The 19,296-nt window shown below is 38.0% G+C and overlaps 1 protein-coding gene across 1 annotated transcript in view; it reads left to right on the top strand.

Moving 5' to 3' along the window:
- pigk (phosphatidylinositol glycan anchor biosynthesis, class K) overlaps positions 1 to 19,296 on the top strand; it is a 45,338-nt gene that overhangs the window by 8,636 nt on the left and 17,406 nt on the right. The window contains exons 7-10 of the mRNA XM_030159826.1: positions 1,330 to 1,447; positions 5,225 to 5,335; positions 10,434 to 10,606; positions 16,989 to 17,064. Coding sequence (XP_030015686.1) covers positions 1,330 to 1,447; positions 5,225 to 5,335; positions 10,434 to 10,606; positions 16,989 to 17,064 — 478 coding nt within the window. The remainder of the gene's footprint in view (positions 1 to 1,329; positions 1,448 to 5,224; positions 5,336 to 10,433; positions 10,607 to 16,988; positions 17,065 to 19,296) is intronic.

Raw genomic sequence — 19,296 nt, 5'->3', positions numbered from 1 at the left:
TGTCAAGAGGTTGGAGGACCTGAATTTTTGTCAAGGCATTACATATTTCCATCATGAACTCACTTACAAATTGTTGCAGCTCCATTTTTTTCATTATTCAGAAACTGACTGAAATTATGCGGCAAACAACTGTTAACAGTAATTTAACCATTTAAGTTGCACCTTCTCAAGCATGCTTTGTTATATCTGATAAACCAAATGTTTATTATGGGGTTGCTCATTTTAGCTGTAGCTTAGGAAAAACATGGGAAGATTTTTTTCTCACTGTTCTCAGATGTTATTGCAGAAATAATTTATTAATTTAACTATCCAAATAGCTGAAAGTGTGATTGGTATTTAAAAATAACTTATCGGTATGTGATGACTTGTGCTCCATAGTAAAAGCAGCACACCCCATGATAATAATATAATGCAATGACAGTTTTTGAGAATGATGTGAATTTGGCTGATTATTGATTAAACATTACCTTTTAAATGACTGTAACACAGACACTTTATCACTGGTACAGCAGGGAAAATGCTATTGCAGATGGAGTGCTTTGGTTCTATAAATAGAATGCTGTGTTTTTTGCGGGTGCTGTGGTGTTGAATTTGAGAATCATTGGGAACTAAAGAGGCTAAAGCTGCTTTCTGCTGCCGGTGCCTATGTTGTCCTCCAGCTCTATCAATAGAGTGTGTCTGGGTTACAGTCAGACCTCAGGCTGTTAGATAAAAGCTTAGTGACGCCAGCTTTGATGCTGATGTGATAATTGCAGGCGTCAACTGCCAAATTACAGCCACCAATGAGACTTCACATCTCCTTTCAATTGTCTCCAAGCCACCTCGGCCTTATCATGTTTGGCTCACAGGGAAATAAGTTCCACTGATCTTTTTACTCTAACAGGGGGAAAAAAATTAAGGAAGGAAGCAAATGACAGAGGGGGGAAGGGAGAAACTGTGTATGTGGGTGTGTTACTGGGGATTGAATGGAGCTGTTGGTTTTTCTTGGTCACCATAGCAACTGCAGTATGATAGATGGTCATAAGGTTGTGTGTGATAGCATATTTTATTTGGAACAAATGAATGGGTTTTCTCTTCAGTTTGCCTTAGAATGTATACAAGTATGTGTGTGGTTCTGTGATGAGCATTACTTACGTTGTGTTATGTTTTGTTTATACAGCCACATCTTGGCTCATTTTAGGGGACGATGTGCAAGTCCCCATAATAGAAATCACTCCGTATGGGGGTTAAGACTAGTTTTAAGGTCAGGGTTAAATAAGATCATGTGAATGTAAATCAGTACACTATCCTGAAAAGGAAGGAAATGTCTGTGTGTGTTTGTATCTCCAGATACAATGAGCTGCTCTTCATCATTGACACCTGCCAGGGTGCCTCCATGTATGAGAGGTTCTACTCTCCCAACCTCATGGCTTTGGCAAGCAGTCAAGTGGGAGAGGACTCTCTGTCGGTGAGTGAACAGCCTTTTGTATGTCAGAGATGAAGAATCACTAAATATGGCAGCTCTTACACACCCAGTGTTATCACATTATATTGGGTCTGAATTCTGAACATATTCAGGGTTTTCCCCCAGGTTTTTCAGTGTTCTTGGGTGCTGCTTGGGATTTGAGGGATGGTGGTGTTGGGGGTTAAGTTATTACAAGCATTTTGATGTTTTTTTGTTCATACAATACAATACTAAGCATGGTACTGATCTTTGTATTTATGCTTTGAAATAAGCTGATAGGATTTGTTGATGCCTCTAAGGCCTTCAATTGTGTCAATCATCGAAAATTGTTTATGAAACTAAGTGAAAAGGGGGTCCCTGATTATATATTAAGGCTTCTGGTGTACTGGTATGCAAACCAGAGTATGCGAGTCAAATGGGGAAAGAAAATGTCCTCCCCCTTTAGAGTGAGCAATGGTGTGCGGCGGGGGGGCTGCTTTCTCCTGCACTCTTTAACATGTATGTGGACGATCTATCTAAACAACTGAATGGATGCAAAACCGGTTGTGTGTTTGGTAACAGTATAATCAATCACCTCATGTATGCTGATGATTTGGCCATTTTTTCCCCTAGCTGTGCTGGGTTTCAGCAGCTGCTGAATATATGTTCTGATTATGGGCTTACATATGAAGTGCAATACAACACTACAAAGAGCACAGTTCTGATATGCAGAACAAAAGGGGACAAGGACCTAAACTTCCCTAATTTTTACCTGTCAAGACAGGTGCTGAGTGTGAGCACCAAAATAAAGTATTTAGGTCACTTTATTACGGATCAAATGTCCGATGATGATGATATGTACAGGCAATGTCAGATGTTAAATGCCCAGGCTAATATCTTACCAAGAAAATTCTCAGTGTACAGAAAATGTCAAGAAGAATCTCTTCAGACCATATTGTACTCCTCTTTATACTGCCCCCTTATGGTCCAAGTTTAAAAAGGCTAGCGAACAGAAGCTCAAAGTTGCATATAATGATTCCATGAGAATACTGTTTAAAAAACCTCGATGGACTAATGCAAGTAGGGCTGCACAATTTTGGCAAAAAAAAAAATCCCAATTTTTTTCCTCTAGAAACTCGATTTTCGATTTCAATTTTTGGGTAAAACTACAAAAGACAACAGAAGTCAGCATGTCGTTTTCGTGAGCAGCCCACAATGCAAGGCGCTGCTCTGACCTCAGATCTGTGATGGTATCATGTGATGAAGCCACAGAAGTTTATTTTTTCGTAATGAAATCTTTATTGAATGAAGTAGAGAATACAAACAATGTGTACAACAAGAAAATAGCATAAGTTTGCCAGGGGGAATCCACTGTAATACAATGTCCAAATCAGAGCAAATACTTATGTTTTTTATAGCCTTTTTGTTTCCAGATTTATCTAACAGCTTTAAATCAAGTTCAACATCTTTCAAAAACTAAATAATATTTGGTTTTGTGTTACAGAACTTACCTTTGTGAATGAAAAATTTAGCAAGAGGACTAAATTAATTATTTTAAAAAAAAAATTGTTTTTTTTTTCTTTTTGGGGTATCTGGGCCAACAGAAGTGATACCTATGTAAGTCAGTGACAGGCATCAGTCGTGCGTGCGTGGACCACATAATATGAGAGATCCACATGCGGTTCCATTTAAACTGGGAGATCCGTGCGTGGAACACACCGACCCAGGACACGCTGGAGGGATTCTGTCCCTGGAGCTGGTGGATGTGTGCGGGCACAGGGCTGTCTGGGCTCCTCTGCTGAGGCTGCTGACCCCGAGACCCGGACCCGGTTCGGAAGAAGACAGTACGGTACGGATCTGGGACAACGTAAGATGAATGATCTGCATGCATTTATATTTCAGTTGCGGGATCCGTGCGTGAAGCCACGGCTTACATTGCTATAAGTACTGTGGGCTCATTAACACATTTAAAGTCCGGTCATTACACGGACTTTTGTGACAGACCGCTGTCACTGATAAGAGGAGGAGCCTACGGTAGCCCGCTAGCGTGCGTCCCGGAGGCGCGAGAGAAATGAAATCGATTTTACGATTTCCCTTTTTTAAAAAATCGTCCTAATTAAAAAATTCGATTTAAAATCGATTAATCGTGCAGCCCTAAGTGCAAGTGAATTATTCTGCAAGGTAGGAGTGAACACTTTTCAGGCTCTTATGAGAAACTTAATGTACAAATTTATCTGTCGATCGAACGATTCTCAGAATGCCATCATTCAGCTTTTGATTAATCCCAGTCATAGTTCGGTGCGATACCAGTCATCCCTGTGGCAACACTGGTACAGCTGTCTTTTATAATATAGATGATGTTTTGTTTGCGTTTTTAACCTGTGTTTTTAAATGTATTCTGTCTGTTGATTGCTTGTTTGTCTGGTTTTAAATGGACTCCCAAGTCTGCAAATAAAGATGATGATGATGAATACGTTACTATTGTTTTGGCAAGTTACAAATTTATTTCTCAAGGTGTTTTCGTCAGATAACAAACCGTAAGTTTCGTTTCCTTGCAGTGTTTTATAGTTTTTTGAGTTATTGGGGAAAATTCCATAGTTACTAATGGAATGAACCTACCTATGGAGAGAAATGAGACTTCTGTATCTACCCTTTGCTTGTGTTTTCAGGCAGCAGAAAGTCTACATCATGACGTGCAGATTTTGTCTAATCACAGAGGTTTCACTAATCACTGTTCTGATTCTATAAGAAGTGACCTAGACATGACTCATTAAACAGGGCCCTCTCCTTCCATCGACTCACTGTGTGGAGCTGTGGCTTCAGCCAGAAGACTGTGTCCATCTTTTTGATGATTAATTAAATGACTCACAGTAGTATTGTCTGATTGTTCCACAATAATCCTTCTCGTCTGAGTGAAATAGAATGGAATACAGTAAAATGCCTATATTTTCATTGTACAAGCAGTACAGTACAATAAAGAAGGAAATATTGGCACAGCAGATTCTTATGAAGACAAGTGAGTGTATCCGTCAGCTGATGACCTTCACACCTTACAAAAGTTTAAGTGTACAACCGTATGAAAAAGATCACAATGGACCAGTGTTCATTTAACTGACTATTCAGTGCTTAGTTAATCATCAACATGTTCTTTTAAACATGTTCCATACGACACAATATGAGTCTGTTTGTTTGATATGTCACCCTCTCTACATTACCAAATGACTCCTTTTTCTCACATATTTGAGTGGATACTTTAAAGTCAAAATATTATGTTTTTGGTGTCACTGCCTAGTAATTAGTGTTGCTGTTATTTTCCTTCCAAAATATTCTCTTGATTAAATATGTAGAGTAATGTAGATTAATATGTAGAGTGCAAACTGCGTAGTTAAGACAGCGTGACTGACATTACTAATTATGTTACCCCGACTTGATCATCATGTGACATTTATTGATTGTATTGTATTGTATCTGTTGGATACAATGACAGAATCTGACACTGTATTCAGAATTGCTTGGCACAATTTTATTGCTCATTAAAATAAAGTGACAGTATTTTAAGTGATGACACCCCAGGGTGCAGCATTATTTGTGAGGAAGACAGATGACTGTTGCCTTCATATGATAATCCAGAGACAATAATTTTAAAGGAGGCATCAATCTTCAGTTTGAATCATTATGCTAAAACAGGGGAGGAGGAGATTTTGGTCCGCATCTAAAATGCCACTAAAAGCAGCTACTCTGCACAATAACGGAATAGCTGCTGAATACTGAGGCATTTAACATTCTCTCATTGTGTTTTAGCACCAGCCAGACTTGGCAATAGGAGTACACCTGATGGACCGGTACACCTTCTACCTGCTGGAGTTCCTGGAAGACATCCATCCTGCAAGCAAAGCCAACATGAATGATCTGGTGAGGATGCATATTCATGATTTTTACCCCATGCACATGTAACACAGAGATACAATTATTGAATTATCATATCACTCAACTTGAGTATTGTTTCCTTGTGGGAATTTCAAAAAGTAGTGAAAAAACACCTACGACTGACCCACAGCCCAAAGCCAAAGGTATTGATGTACAGTACAGCGTAAAAGTCTTACGCCACCTTTAGCTTTGATGTTTTTGCATATATATTTACTTTCCATTCTCTTCAGATACAACAACAAAATACATGAAATATGTGCACAGCGTTAAAAGACTCACAAAAGATTTGACTAAATGTGTTGTAGAGGTTAAAGTCACTGTTCAGTCTGACCCATGACAAGAAGCAACGCAAACAGAAACATCTGACATGTGTTGAATGAAACTTGGTATAAAACATTCTAAAATGAATGCTATAAATCTCATGTCTGAACAAAAGGGTTAACGACATGTTAAGTGCATTGGGAGGTCACAGTAAATACTACCACTTTGGTAGCTGTTTTTTGCCTGAAACTTTTGTTTTTACCACAGTACATACTTCACATATATCCAGATATGTGTGGTCATTGTAACTTCACTAAACCAACAAACCTTATGTTAGCCTTGGACTTTTGCTCCATACTATACTTCTACTGTTTCTGACAGATTTATCACTAGTGAACCATGCAGAGTTTTAGATGTCAGTTGGCTGTATCCATGAGTGTTATACAGGTGTTAATGTATGTGTTTGTGTTGTGCAGTGGAGGTCAGTGTAGGCGTTTCTTTGAAGCTCTTTTATATCAGTCTTTGAAGTAAAGTTACTGCACCATTATTATCCCCACAGGAAAATTCATTCTCTGCCTGTAACCCATCTTAGTGCACAGCAGGCCATCACATGATGGGCACCAAGCAGCCTCTATTCCTGGAATGTCAAACTCATTTTCTTTCAGCAACCATATTCACCACAATTTGATCTCCTGTGGGTGGACCGGTAAAATAATAGCATAATAGTCTGTAAATAATGACAACTCCAAAATTTTGTCTTTGTTTTAGTGCAAATAACAAATTATGAAAATATTTACATTTGCTAACTATCCTTTCCCAGCAACAATATTATGTCCCAACTTATCATTCAGACATGTGCATTATGGATCAGATCTCCAAAGGCACAAAACATTTAGTAATGTTGATCTATGCTAGTAATTACTTTTTACTTTTACTCCTATTGTGTCACTTTTTAGCCATACTATGCTATATCTGAAGTATGTACACACTTTCACTCTGTATAAAGTTCATACAAGCTGTGAAAAGCCATCTTATTGTGTCAAGGCTTTTTCAAGGATACCATGGCACCAGCTGAGCCATGGACTTACCTACCATTTATGTAAACACATACGTGTAACAATTCTGAGGAATCCTTGAAAAAGACCGGACACTAGATGCAACTTGTATTGGGACATCGACACGCTGTAAGTATGCCTGTTTTCCTTTATGTGCCAAAATAAATCCTTCTTCTTTGAGACGATCCACTGGTTTTACCTTGTTTTTGTGAAACAAAACGACTACAGTAACAGGCATTATATTGTTAAAATTGCACTTAATTTTCTTTAGACATTTCAGGTTGTTCATGTTTGTTTAGGTTATTCACATTTCATTGTTAAAAGATAGTTTGTGAACATAAATATTTTCATTACGTAATTTTTTTTTCTTAAAGAAGAAAATTAGGAGTTGTTAGTTGTTGTATAGGTTATAATGCTGTTCTTTTACTTGAGATCATATTGGACTGAATGTGAACCCTGAACTAAAATGAGTTTGACACCCTTGACTGTTAATATCTTCAGTGCAATTTTTGCACTTTCAAATTTATCCCGTGGGCTGGATCGGACCCTTTGGTGGGCCGGTTTTGGCCTGCGGGTTGTATTTTTGCCACTCCTGCTCTGTTCAGAGCCTGAGGACCAACTCCAGGTGTTGATCATGGGACTTCACCTAGTTTCAGATGGTGGAAACCTGAAACACTTGGAAGAAACCTGTGTGACAAGGAAAACCCAGGGGACAGTGCTAATTACTGAGGCACCACGTCATCTACTTATGGGAGCAAATTAGATTTGAAAAATTAATAGAAGAAGCCAGTTTCAAAACCGCAAGTTGGCCAAATGTAAGTGTTAAACTGCAAGTTTGTGATGAGGGTAAAATGTACGACAACATTGTCATAACCTGGCTCAAGGCCATGACAGAATGAGTGCAATGTTTTAGAAGGTAAACAGAGATTGAACCGAAATAACCAAAACAGATTTATAGCAATAGATGATTAAATTACGAGTGGCATAAGCCAGCATATCAGCACAATGTGGTGTGGATGGAGTATAGTGATGTAACTGAATGTTGTAAGTGTGTAAAATAAACACGAGGAGAACTGGTGTCATTGCATCAGGGAGAGACAGACTGAGTAGTACTCCAACTTTATGGGCCCAGATGTCACCTATACACATTGATTGAACTGTCCCACAACCAGTTACTGTGTAACTACAACAGAGGTCGCCACAACATACAATTGTAAATGAGGCATTGTGCTGCTACACAAATGCCCTGGACTATTACCTACAGCTGCATATGGTGAAAAAGTCCTATGTTTCCTGTGAGTGTAGACCAGTGGTTCCCAACCTTTTTTGGCTCATGACCCTGTTTTAACATCACAAATTTCTGGCGACCCCAGACATTCAAAACGGAGAGATTTTTTTTTTTTTTTTTGCTAAAATTACTTTGTTTTTGATCATGTAATAGTTTGCTATACTATGTTGCAAACAAATGTTAATTTTAGACGACGTTTAGGCTATATAATGTATATTATTATGGACAGAGGCAGAAAAGCCAGGTGTAGATTACTGCACAAAGTGAGAATTTTATAGATACATTTGAAAGATAAACAGTACCACAGTGCTTCAGTTTCAGCTTCAGAGTTTGTCATGTCTTTTATGTATGTGATTGTCTCTCTTAACTCGCCATATATCTCTATTAGTACGTTTTTTATTTTACATCAATTACCAGAAATGTCAGGAGACCCCATTTGAATTCCAGGCGACCCAACGTGGGGTCCGACCCCAAGGTTGAAAAACACTAGTGTAGATATTTGTTTCAGTTTTAGAAAGTGTGATTCATCAAAGAGATTGTTATAAAGAAATTATGTCTCTGGAATACAGCTTTGATTCAGGTACTGTAAAAATGAGTCTATTTTTGCAGACATACAGAAGTGAGCTAGTGTCTCCTCAACTGAACTCATCTCTATCAAGTGTTTCTAGTCTGAGGGGAGCCAGATAAAAGTGACTCAGAACTCGGCACTTGAAACAGAATGTCTTATAGTGCGGTATGGTTGTTGGCCTTTGACACATGATGGTAGGGATGGTGAGGACATGTTACTCAGGGCCAGGGTTCAATCTCAGCAGCACCTCCCTTTTTATCTTTAACACTCCTGCAGAGATGCACTGGCCCAAGGGATTACCCCACGTACAATCAAAACATCTTTAATCCAAACCCAGACTCAGACCAAGCTCAAATCAATTAATACTTATTATTCTTTCCACTCTTTGTTCTTTTGTGGTTTCTGAAGATGCATTGTTTGTTCTTGTCCTATTTTCGTGGATTTAAAGATCAATATTATGGATTTTTCAGTGGAGTTTTTTTTTTTTTTTTTTTTTTTTTTTAATTCCAGGTTCCAAAAGCTTGCTGCTTGTTGAAACCATTTGCCTCAACCTGCCTGACCCAATCCTCCTATTTGTGTTTTTTCGCATTTGTTTTAGCTTCAGGTGATGAAGCTCACTTTGCTTTAATTGTTAATTTTTTTTCCAATGTAAAGTAAAGTTACACAACAAACTGTCACACATAAGAGGATTAACCCACAAGTGGTTTTTAATTGATCATGACGCACACAAATGCCAGAGACCATGCCTTTAATCTTTTCCCTACACTTTTACTAATTTTAACACCTCCCACTGCAGCTTTATCCATGTCGCATAATGACGTGTTGCATGTACCAAAAAGCAAAGGGATAAAATTTTTACTAATATCAAATGTTAATTTCCAGTTCCTACATGCTAAAGACTATTCAAAATACAAAAGTTTATGATTATCCTTTGCTATTCCACCATCTAAAATATCACTTTTTAAGCTTTTCCTTGTGATATTTGATAGTAAAATAACATGATTTTAGATTGTTGGTCCAAAAAAATAAACAGTTGGCATGTAATCTAAATTGCCATAGGTGTGAATGTGAGAATGATTGTTTGTTTTTATATGTCAGCCCTGTGATGAGCTGGCGACATGTCCAGGGTGTACCCCGCCTTTGCCCATAAGTAGCTGGGATAGGCTCCAGTGGCCCTCGTGACCCTAGTGAGGATAAAGCGGGTTCAGAAAATGAATGAATGAATTTATTAATGTTACTTTTATTACTTTTATTGATACTGCTCATTGACCGGTGCTTTCATGATATTCTTATTGGTTCTTTTTTCAGGTTAGAGTAGGGGTTACAGGTCAAATTGTGACCAGAATTCATTACTTTGTACTTACACCTCTAAATCCACCTGCTCTGAGTCTATGACCAGTAGATCAAATGATGCTCTTAGGATGTGTGTGTGTGTGTTTGTTTTCGAGCTTCTCTGTGCTGCACTGTGTGACAAAGAGGTGACCCACCCCTCAGATCTGGGTTGAAAAGCACAAAAATGCATCACAGATTAATATGTTAGCTAGAAATAAACTTATGTTGATGTAATTCATAGGAGATATATTTTTCCATTTTTATTTCTCTAGTAGTTAGGAAAACCAATAATGTCTGAGCTTGTTAATTATTTGGCCCCTGGGGCTGTTTAGTACCAGGATTTGGCCTCCATCCATTGTCACCACTGGGTGTCACAACTTAAAGCAAGAATTTCTCACTGTTTCTGAAATTTCATTGACAAATGAGTTGATCTATTTATATACTGAAATAATATCTGTGAGATTAGTTTAGTGTGAAAAAGTTGCAAATTAAACAAGTGGCTCCCAGTTGGACTTTTTATGGTCTGTTAAACTTGTTTTACATTAAAAAATGCACTGTTTTTATTTTTTGTGTCCATAGTTCAAAGTATGTCCCAAGAGTCAGTGTGTCTCTACTCCGGGTCACCGTACTGACCTCTTCCTCAGGGACCCAGGAAGTGTCCTCATCACAGACTTCTTCGGTAGCGTCCGCAAAGTGGAGATCACCACGGAAACCATCAGCTTGACTGACCCCATCAAGCAAGTGGAGGAGATGTAAGCTGACTTCTATTGTGTTGTTGTGATTGTGTTTCAACTCAACATGTTTGTGCATTCAGATGAAAGATTGTCTTCATCTGCAATAGGAAAACAATAAGGCTTTCTGTAGAGCTGCAAGAAATAATATTATATGGGCTATTACTGAATGCTTTATTTATTGATTTATTTATTACATTTTATAGACTAAAAAAACATGTAAATAAGATATTCAGTAAATTATTCTTGTAATGAAAATGTCCTCTTTCCCAATTTTAAATTAATATTATGAAAATATACATCCACTATCATTACTATGTAGCTACTAACAGTTGGGGTCGTACAGTGATTAATTTAGGCCTAAATGAAGTGATTTTGAGGAAAGTGGATGTAAAAAAATCTTAAACAAGGTCATCCTCTCCATGTTTTAATTGAAGTGCCACAGGCCAAATTTATTTTCAGCTAACTAGTCTTCGATTTGTGTTTAGCCTCTCTCTCATTAGCGATATTGATTCCTCTGCTAATGATGTGTTTGAGTGGTCTGTGTTTGTCAGAGTAAGCTGTGGACTGGTTGTTCCTGTGTCTGCGTTGTGGGTGATGCAAGTAACTTAACTGCTATACTGAGCCAACATTATAGCACCTTTTGGTCATATTTAAAGGTGTTTGTGGTTGATAACATGTTGTCAGTAACCTGCGTTTAACAGTAATATGTATTGGTCACTGTATTAAGTGTCCATGAGAGAATAGTTGCATCTTGTAGATTATCTGTGGTGCCACTCTGTGGTAAAATGGAATTGATGCACAATAATTTAGTACATAGACATTGTGAGAGATGAGGCTGGTCACTAGATGGCTGTAGAGAGCCATACAAGCCTAATGGTGCCTGCTGAGCATCCTCTGTGACTTACTGTGTGTTTACTTCCTTATATTAACCAGATCCCTGGCTCACTTATCTTCATAATGAGGACAATCACGAAGAGTTTAAGGAAACGCATATCTTCTGCACCAACATGCAGACAGTCTCCTGTATATAGTAACAGTAATTTGGCACCATGTAAGGAATAGATTACAGTGCTCTGCAAACACATGCAATGGAAATTGAAACATTATTAGACAATTACACTCCTCCCTTCTCCTATTAATTTCATTAAACTGAATTTTAATAGAACAACTGGGAGATATTATAATCAGGAATTCTAATACGTTGCTGCTAATTACTAATTAGTGGCAATTGCAAGACTGATTTTAGTCATTGACTGTTTTTGCCTTGGGCTGGTTAGCCATTGCACACAACATCCCCCTATGACTTTATCATCGATTTGAGCTAATACATTAAATCTACTGAACTTCAGTGCAACACAGAGGCACATTGCTAGTGTTACTGAGTTCAGTGTTGCCCTAATTTAGTCCTAGAGAGAGAGAGAGGTGTTTTATCTCCAATTCTGATGTAAGAAACCAGCAATCCCCTGATTTATTTGATGTTTAATGGAGCCAGGTTTACTGGTGCAGCAGAGGCCGGGGAGCATCTCCATTCTTTAAAAAACAAAATGCCATTGTGAAAGGTTAAAGTTGTGGGATAGGCCAAATACATTTTCTACATTGTCTTACACAGTGTGTTTTTTAGCTTCAGTTTGATGACATTAATAGGGGTAATTTTGTTTATTGGAGTCTGTAAGACAGGTGAGATGGCAAATTAAAGACATACGCATGCCCTGCATTAACAGGAACATAAAGTACAAAATGTCACTAATGTTAAATACACTTTTTTGAAGTTTTCTCTTTCATATTTGCAAAGTAATAGCCTTCAGTTGTTACAGTGAGCTGACTTATATCAGTAGCAAGAAAGACATGTTAATAAAGTCATTATAGGGTTATTGAAGGATTTACCAAAAAGAGGAAGCCGATGGTCAGGCTAATTGTTGAACGGAGCTTTCATGAAGTTTGTGACTGGGCATTAACTAAATTTCCAAGTCAACACTAGTGAGTTTTGTACACTGTTACCACTGCAGAGGAGCAGAAGAAGACCTTGGAAGCAAAGGTCGAGATTTTTGCCAGAAATTTGATCCTAGACATCTACATAGAATGATATTGGCACTCCACATTTTTTTAATTGAAAATGAATGCTGTGCAGGAAGTGCATAGATCATTAATATTGGTCATCTTTTGTTTGACATGAAATAAAACCTAAAATAATGTTCTTTATTTTGGCTGCTCTGTTTTCTAAGTGATCGTCATTGACCTTTGTAAAAACCCATCGGCTGACCAGTAGTACAGGCTGCTATCATGGATGTATGTTAGAAAATCATCACACATTGGAAATAAGATAATAGAAATGATGGATTTCAATTTCTTTACATGTTAAAGTTGTGCTTTGAATGAGATTAAAGCATTGTCCATCTTTGTTAGCTGATAAACTGACGGTTTCCACAAACATTTGCTACTGAAGGTTTGTCTGGAAATACAAATATAACACTTTGAATTTTTGTCATATGTGGCGAAATATCAGGTAAGTAATGAAAGGAATAATTGGGATAAACATCTTTAGGAGTAATGAATCCCATTATAACCTGCCTTTTCGACAACAGCACCAGGGCAGGGCTATGTTGGACACATTAACATTATTAAAAGAGATCAGTCAGAGATGGAGCTGGACTTAAAGTCTAAGACCTCTATCTGGATGCCACTTATGAACTTACATTTTTTTTTGTGTTTTATAAGACCTGAAAATGAGTAGCACTAAACCTTGCATGTTCCTTCAGAAAAAAGATCGCCAATGTCCTCTGAAACAAGCTTTTATTAAATATAGTGCTGCTTTAATCCACTTTTGTCAGCTTGTTCGGCCACTTAGACTGGTGGAGGAGGATCGAAGATGGGTACATGTGAGCATGTTGTGTCTTTGTGATTTCTATCTTGCATTCCCCACTCTTAGTCTCTCCTCTCCTCCCACCCATTTCTAAATGACATTTTTTCCATCAGAGTATGAACAGCCTTTTCCATTAAGTGAATTGCACTTGATGGAGGGGACATTTTAATGGACCACCTCAGTCCTCTTCATTATACATACGCTGAACAGTGTAATGACATTATACAGTTATTCACTTTAACCATAGGTGCTTGTTGACCGAAACACACCTTCCTATGTCACACACCTTTCACTCTAATTTAACTCATCAAATTAGAGCTAAATTTATATATTGTTGAGGTGTGCTCTAAAGTTAGTGTAATTTTCAGTGTAGAGAGTAGGATTTTACTCTCATACTTGGGATATTAGTAGAGCAGATGTTAAAAGGAAATTTGTTTGACCTGAAGATAGCAGCTGGAGACAGCAGTGGTATCAGAAGTAGAGGTAGGGAGGGGAATCCATTAAAACACACTAAGGGGATTAAAAATCCTCTCCAAAAAATCTCTATGGAAAATAAAGTTGAAAGTGCTTTGAAATGAATTAGGGCTCATCCTTTGTGTTAAATGAAAGGGGGAGTGGTACTAAGATGTTTGGGTGCTCTCAGTGATACACTCCCAGTGGCAAAAAAGCTTTTGCGCAGCAGGTGATAGTCTCCCTGGGTGTCAACCAGTCTGTCAGAGCAACATCTGCCCTACCACATAGACATGGTGAGAACTGAGGAGGGCAGGGAAATGGAGCTGAATAGAAAAAAGGATAGAAAAATATAAGAGGGAAGGTTGGGAGAGCACCACCTGAGAGCAGCTGAAACTAACAGTGAAAGGAGTGGAAGAAGGAGACAAAACCAAAAGAACAGGTTGCTTCACGGAGCAGGTGGTTCGAGGAGAACCACGAGCCTTGTTGGGAGATACTGTCCAGTTTGTCAGCAGTTGTCTGACCTGAACTTTCTTTGATTGGACCAGTGATAGTCTGAATCTTCACTCGACTGCTACCTGTAGCTGAGCTGCGTCTTGTTCAGACTGAATTTTGAAGTCTTTCAATACCATAAAAGCTCACGAGCAGCTCAAACCTGACACATGCAGTTGATCAAAGCAAATCTTGGTGTTTATTGTCTGCCAATAGTTTTGTCTGAAAATAGTTGAAATTACGCAAATAATTTAGCACATTCCAAGGAGAAAGTAAAATGTTGAGAATCTCCAGTCTTTTTTTCTTTTTTGTTTTTTTTTTTTTTTTACAAAAGTTTATGGTGTTTTTTTAACCAATGAAAATTGTTGACTTAGTGACAGTTGCTTGTAAAGCTATAAAATCGGTAAACCTGGACACTGGATGACCAGACATACATGCATAAAAGGAGAAAAAGTTCCTCCATTTTGGATGGATGACATACATTAAATAGTATGAATCCATTTTCTGCTATCGAGTGAGCATTTTAAGGTCTCCGAGTACCAGCCACAGCAACTACTAATAACGAAAGATCAGATACACAAACTCACAACACACAAACTGAGCACAAAGCATTACTTTTTCTAAGTTTATACCTCTGCTGTTCTGAAAGCACCTAACTTAAAATCTATAAGTTCCACTGACAATGTGTTAAAAGAAAAAAATATTCAAATCCTGAATTATCCATCTTATGGTTTACCATCATGTATTTCCTCTTGTTTTCCTTTGTAAATAAAACCACAGATTTAATATTTAGTGCTTACAGTTGACATAGTGTTTAAGAAATGAGAGGTTGCATCTCATTGGTGTGTCTTGTCTTAATGTTAGAAATACAAATTCACATTCAACAAATATCTCTTAATAGATCCTAATAGATAATATATCTAATTGCCCCCCCCCCCCCTATTTTGACATGATTTGCAATTCAGAGTAACTGCCAGGCCTGACCTCATTGTATTTCTCTGCCAATATAGTGTGAATGTTTAACATATTTTTATTATATAGTTATTAATATTTATTTTTAATTAGTTTTTGTTTTAATTCCACTCTTTTCACTATATTAAGTACATTCATGTATACTGAGGCTACTCAGCATTTTCCACAATACAGAAAATTAGCTAGAAGCATTTTCCCCTCAGAGTGTCTTTTGAGAGATTTAAATATATTTCTCTGGTGTGTAAACTGGCCAAGAGCTTATAAGATGATGTACAATAAAAGAGAAATGAAAACACCACTGGGTGTTTGGGGTGGGGGGGTGAATTAGTTGTGGTGATGAGCCAATGTTTGTAGTGTAGCATCAATGTCTGTGTCACAGCTTGTTTACCTGTTTGACATGATAACTTAGAATGAATTTTGAGTTTAACCTTAAGGCTTTCCTTACTTTTCTGCATTGATTTTCAAAGAGAAACAACATTGTGGACAGTTTAGGGAATCTGGGAGATCAGCATTTCCCTTATGTTTTGCGTGTGTGCAAAATTTACAATGAACATTTAGTTGTTTTTTCTCAGCGGGCACTACGTCAATTGTTTTGAAACCAAACATATATTGATGTCATAATCATACCTAACACTATTATCCATACCTTTTCAGAAACTTTTGCCCATATGAGTAATCAGGAAAGCAAACGTCAAAGAGTGTGTGATTTGCTGAATGCACTCGTCACACCAAAGGAGATTTCAAAAAGAGTTGGAGTGTCCATAAAGACTGTTTATAATGTAAAGAAGAGAATGACTATGAGCAAAACTATTACGAGAAAGTCTGGAAGATACTATTAAAGAAGAATGGGAGAAGTTGTCACCCGAATATTTGAGGAACACTTGCGCAAGTTTCAGGAAGCGTGTGAAGGCAGTTATTGAGAAAGAAGGAGGACACATAGAATAAAAACATTTTCTATTATGTACATTTTCTTGTGGCAAATAAATTCTCATGACTTTCAATAAACAAATTGGTCATACACTGTCTTTCAATCCCTGCCTCAAAATATTGTAAATTTTGCTTCCCCACCCTGTATGTATGTATGTATATATATATATATATATATATATATATGTGTGTGTGTGTGTGTGTGTGTGTGTGTGTGTGTGTGTGTGTGTGTGTGTGTGTATATATGTGTGTATATATATATATGTGTGGGTATATATATATATGTGTATGTGTGTATATATATATATATATATATATATATATATATATATATATACATATATAAAAAATCCAGTCTTGCATCATCCATTATTATCAAGCTAAGTTTGACTTGGTTATAGTTCCTTCTGTCTAAAAAAAAAAAAAATCTACTCATTTATCAAGGGGAAATGGGTTCATTTGCATTACTTTACACTGCATATCATTGACTTGACTCTGAAGTGATCTCCAGTCACATGCACCTCAGCTGCACAGACACTGTCAACAGAAACACTGGAGTCTTTTCCTCCTCCTGCCAGCTTTTTTGCACTGGGTAATGGAGTCCTACATAACAAAAGCTTAATGTTTCCACAGAGCACTTTACTTACTTCAGGGAAATGGAAAAGAAGAGTGCCATTTTATGTCTATTTTGTCTTTCAGTGCTGTGCATGGAGAGCAAGAAAAGGAGACTTACTCATATGTGGACCAGCTTCCGGTGTCTGAGATTATCCATCAGGTAAAAGACTCACACAAACGATGGTGTCACTTTAGGACAGCACGAAATCCCTTGTTAATATAATCCAGTCTTTTTTTTTTTACCATGCATTTTGTTGTGCAGTTGAAAGGATGGTTTTCATGTTTACCGTTCGCTGTGCCTTTGCGTAGGAAGCCTTTCATTCAGGCTCCTGTGTTTCTGTTATTTGAAGTGTGTCCACGCTTGTCTTTAATTTGGACACAGAACAGAAAGTTATGTTCAACAACCACCAACAGATGTCTTTGTGCCGTTTCTATGGTGACAGCTCTAAGTATGAAATGCAAGTGCCTCCTGGTCTCGGTGTGGAAGGGCCACCGTGAAATCCAGCAGAATGGATAGGCAGGATTGTGGCGAGGAATTGTGCATTCACATCATTCCTAAATGGATTGTGGCTTTCAGTCGGGCCGACCTTCACAAATGAACACCTATTCCTCCTCATTCCACCTTTACAGTGTGTGCCCTGCATTCAAATCACCAGTCCAGGGTCTTGTACCATTCTCAAAGAATTTCCATTACCAGCCCATTAAAAAAAATACTATTTCTATACTTCAACTTTAGCTCTGAGGAGCAGAGACATCACATTAATCTTGGCCAAAGGCAAGAGCAGACGTTATTGGTGCTTACGTTTGGTTTTTAGCTGCTCCTGAGCAACCCATATTTAAAGCTACACAATTTAACATCTGTAGTATATTATTAAATACAGCACAATATCCTTGCATTGTGTGGTAGCTTTTAAATTCTGTCCTAATAGATTTAATTGGGGACATGGATTGTGTTTACAGGTATTCCATTATCAATCAGAATAACAGCCTCTCATCCAAACACCTCTTGGTTTCTTCTTCTTCACCTTCTTTGATGATGCCACTTCTTTTTTACTTTCTTCGTCTTCAGCGCCTTCATTTTTGTGGTCTTCATCTGTTATGTTTTTGGTAGAACAGGTGAAATTACTTTGCCCATGTCAAAAACATTATACTGTGATTAAAGGCTTTGAGTGTGTGAACACACTTCTTATTGGATCAGCTTTTATCACTTAAGTTGGTGTCTCTGGGGACATCAGATTGGAGAAATATTGTCCTTGTAACCATGAACCAATGAAACGGTGCAACATTATTCAGAAGTGGTACATTATATAATCCTAACACCACTGTTTCCGTATGTCCTATCCATCTTACCCTATTTACTGCTTTCATATAGTTCATGTAATTATGGTAAAACGCTGAGAATTATTAAAAAGACAAAGCAGTTGACCACCCACCTCTATTCTAGGTTTACTGGGTTCCTCTTGGGATTTTATGTCCATACTCAAAGCTGAATGAGTAACTACCACTTTTCTTGGTACTAGAAAGGAAGTACCTCATCCATTTAACATGACATCATGCCCATTTCCAAAGAATTGTGATTTTAAGAGGTAAAGTTGCAATCATTCTTCTTAGTGGAAACACATGCTAAGTAATTTCAGAACCAAACAATTGGCAAGTGTCAAATACAGTTACAACAGAAAACCAAGGCAGAATGCAAAATGAGGAGAAAAAACTGAGTCATCTGTTGAGGTCAGACCCGTTGGTTGGGGGTCAGAATTAATTGATTGCAATTGCTGATATTGTACGTGTCGTGTCTGCAGACAGACACTAAACTATTGGTGTTAATACTGGAGGTCAGATCTAGCTGAACTGAATAAGTGGTTAAAAAAAGAAAAAAATCTTCTGGTCTTGCTGTTGGAAACATCATTGTCTGACATTGACTTTTGTGTGAACAAAGGAGTCACAGTCAGCTGGCCTAGAGCAGGGTGCCTGAAATTTGTGGGACCAGGGGGGTACATAATTCTACAAGTAACGCAACGGACCTATATGTGGAGGACGTGGTGGGTTATAGTGCTCTGTAGATAAAGCTGTGACAAAGTGAAAGTGAGCTCCCCTCACCTTATCTTTGACAACCGCCTGCCCCCGAACACAATTGGCAACCAGGGGAGGGGACAGCGTGCCGGACGATATGCCCCCCACGGCCCCGCTCATGTAGGTAGGCCATATCTGATTATAGCATTATGTGCTCTCGCAATCAAGCGTACTCTAGCAGCGTCATCCTGTTGTAGAACATGTGGCAGTGTCTTCACAAGCTCGTAGAAGTCAATGAAGATATCATTGTTCTTTTAAAAGTATTACAGCGTAAGCGACAGAGAAGGAGACAATGTAGGAGATGGGCTGTGCGACCGCTGAA

Source organism: Sphaeramia orbicularis, chromosome 17 (genome assembly GCF_902148855.1).
Source record: "Sphaeramia orbicularis chromosome 17, fSphaOr1.1, whole genome shotgun sequence".
NCBI lineage: Eukaryota > Metazoa > Chordata > Actinopteri > Kurtiformes > Apogonidae > Sphaeramia > Sphaeramia orbicularis.
Note: the sequence above shows the minus strand (reverse complement) of the source record. Positions and strands in the feature narration are given on the sequence as shown.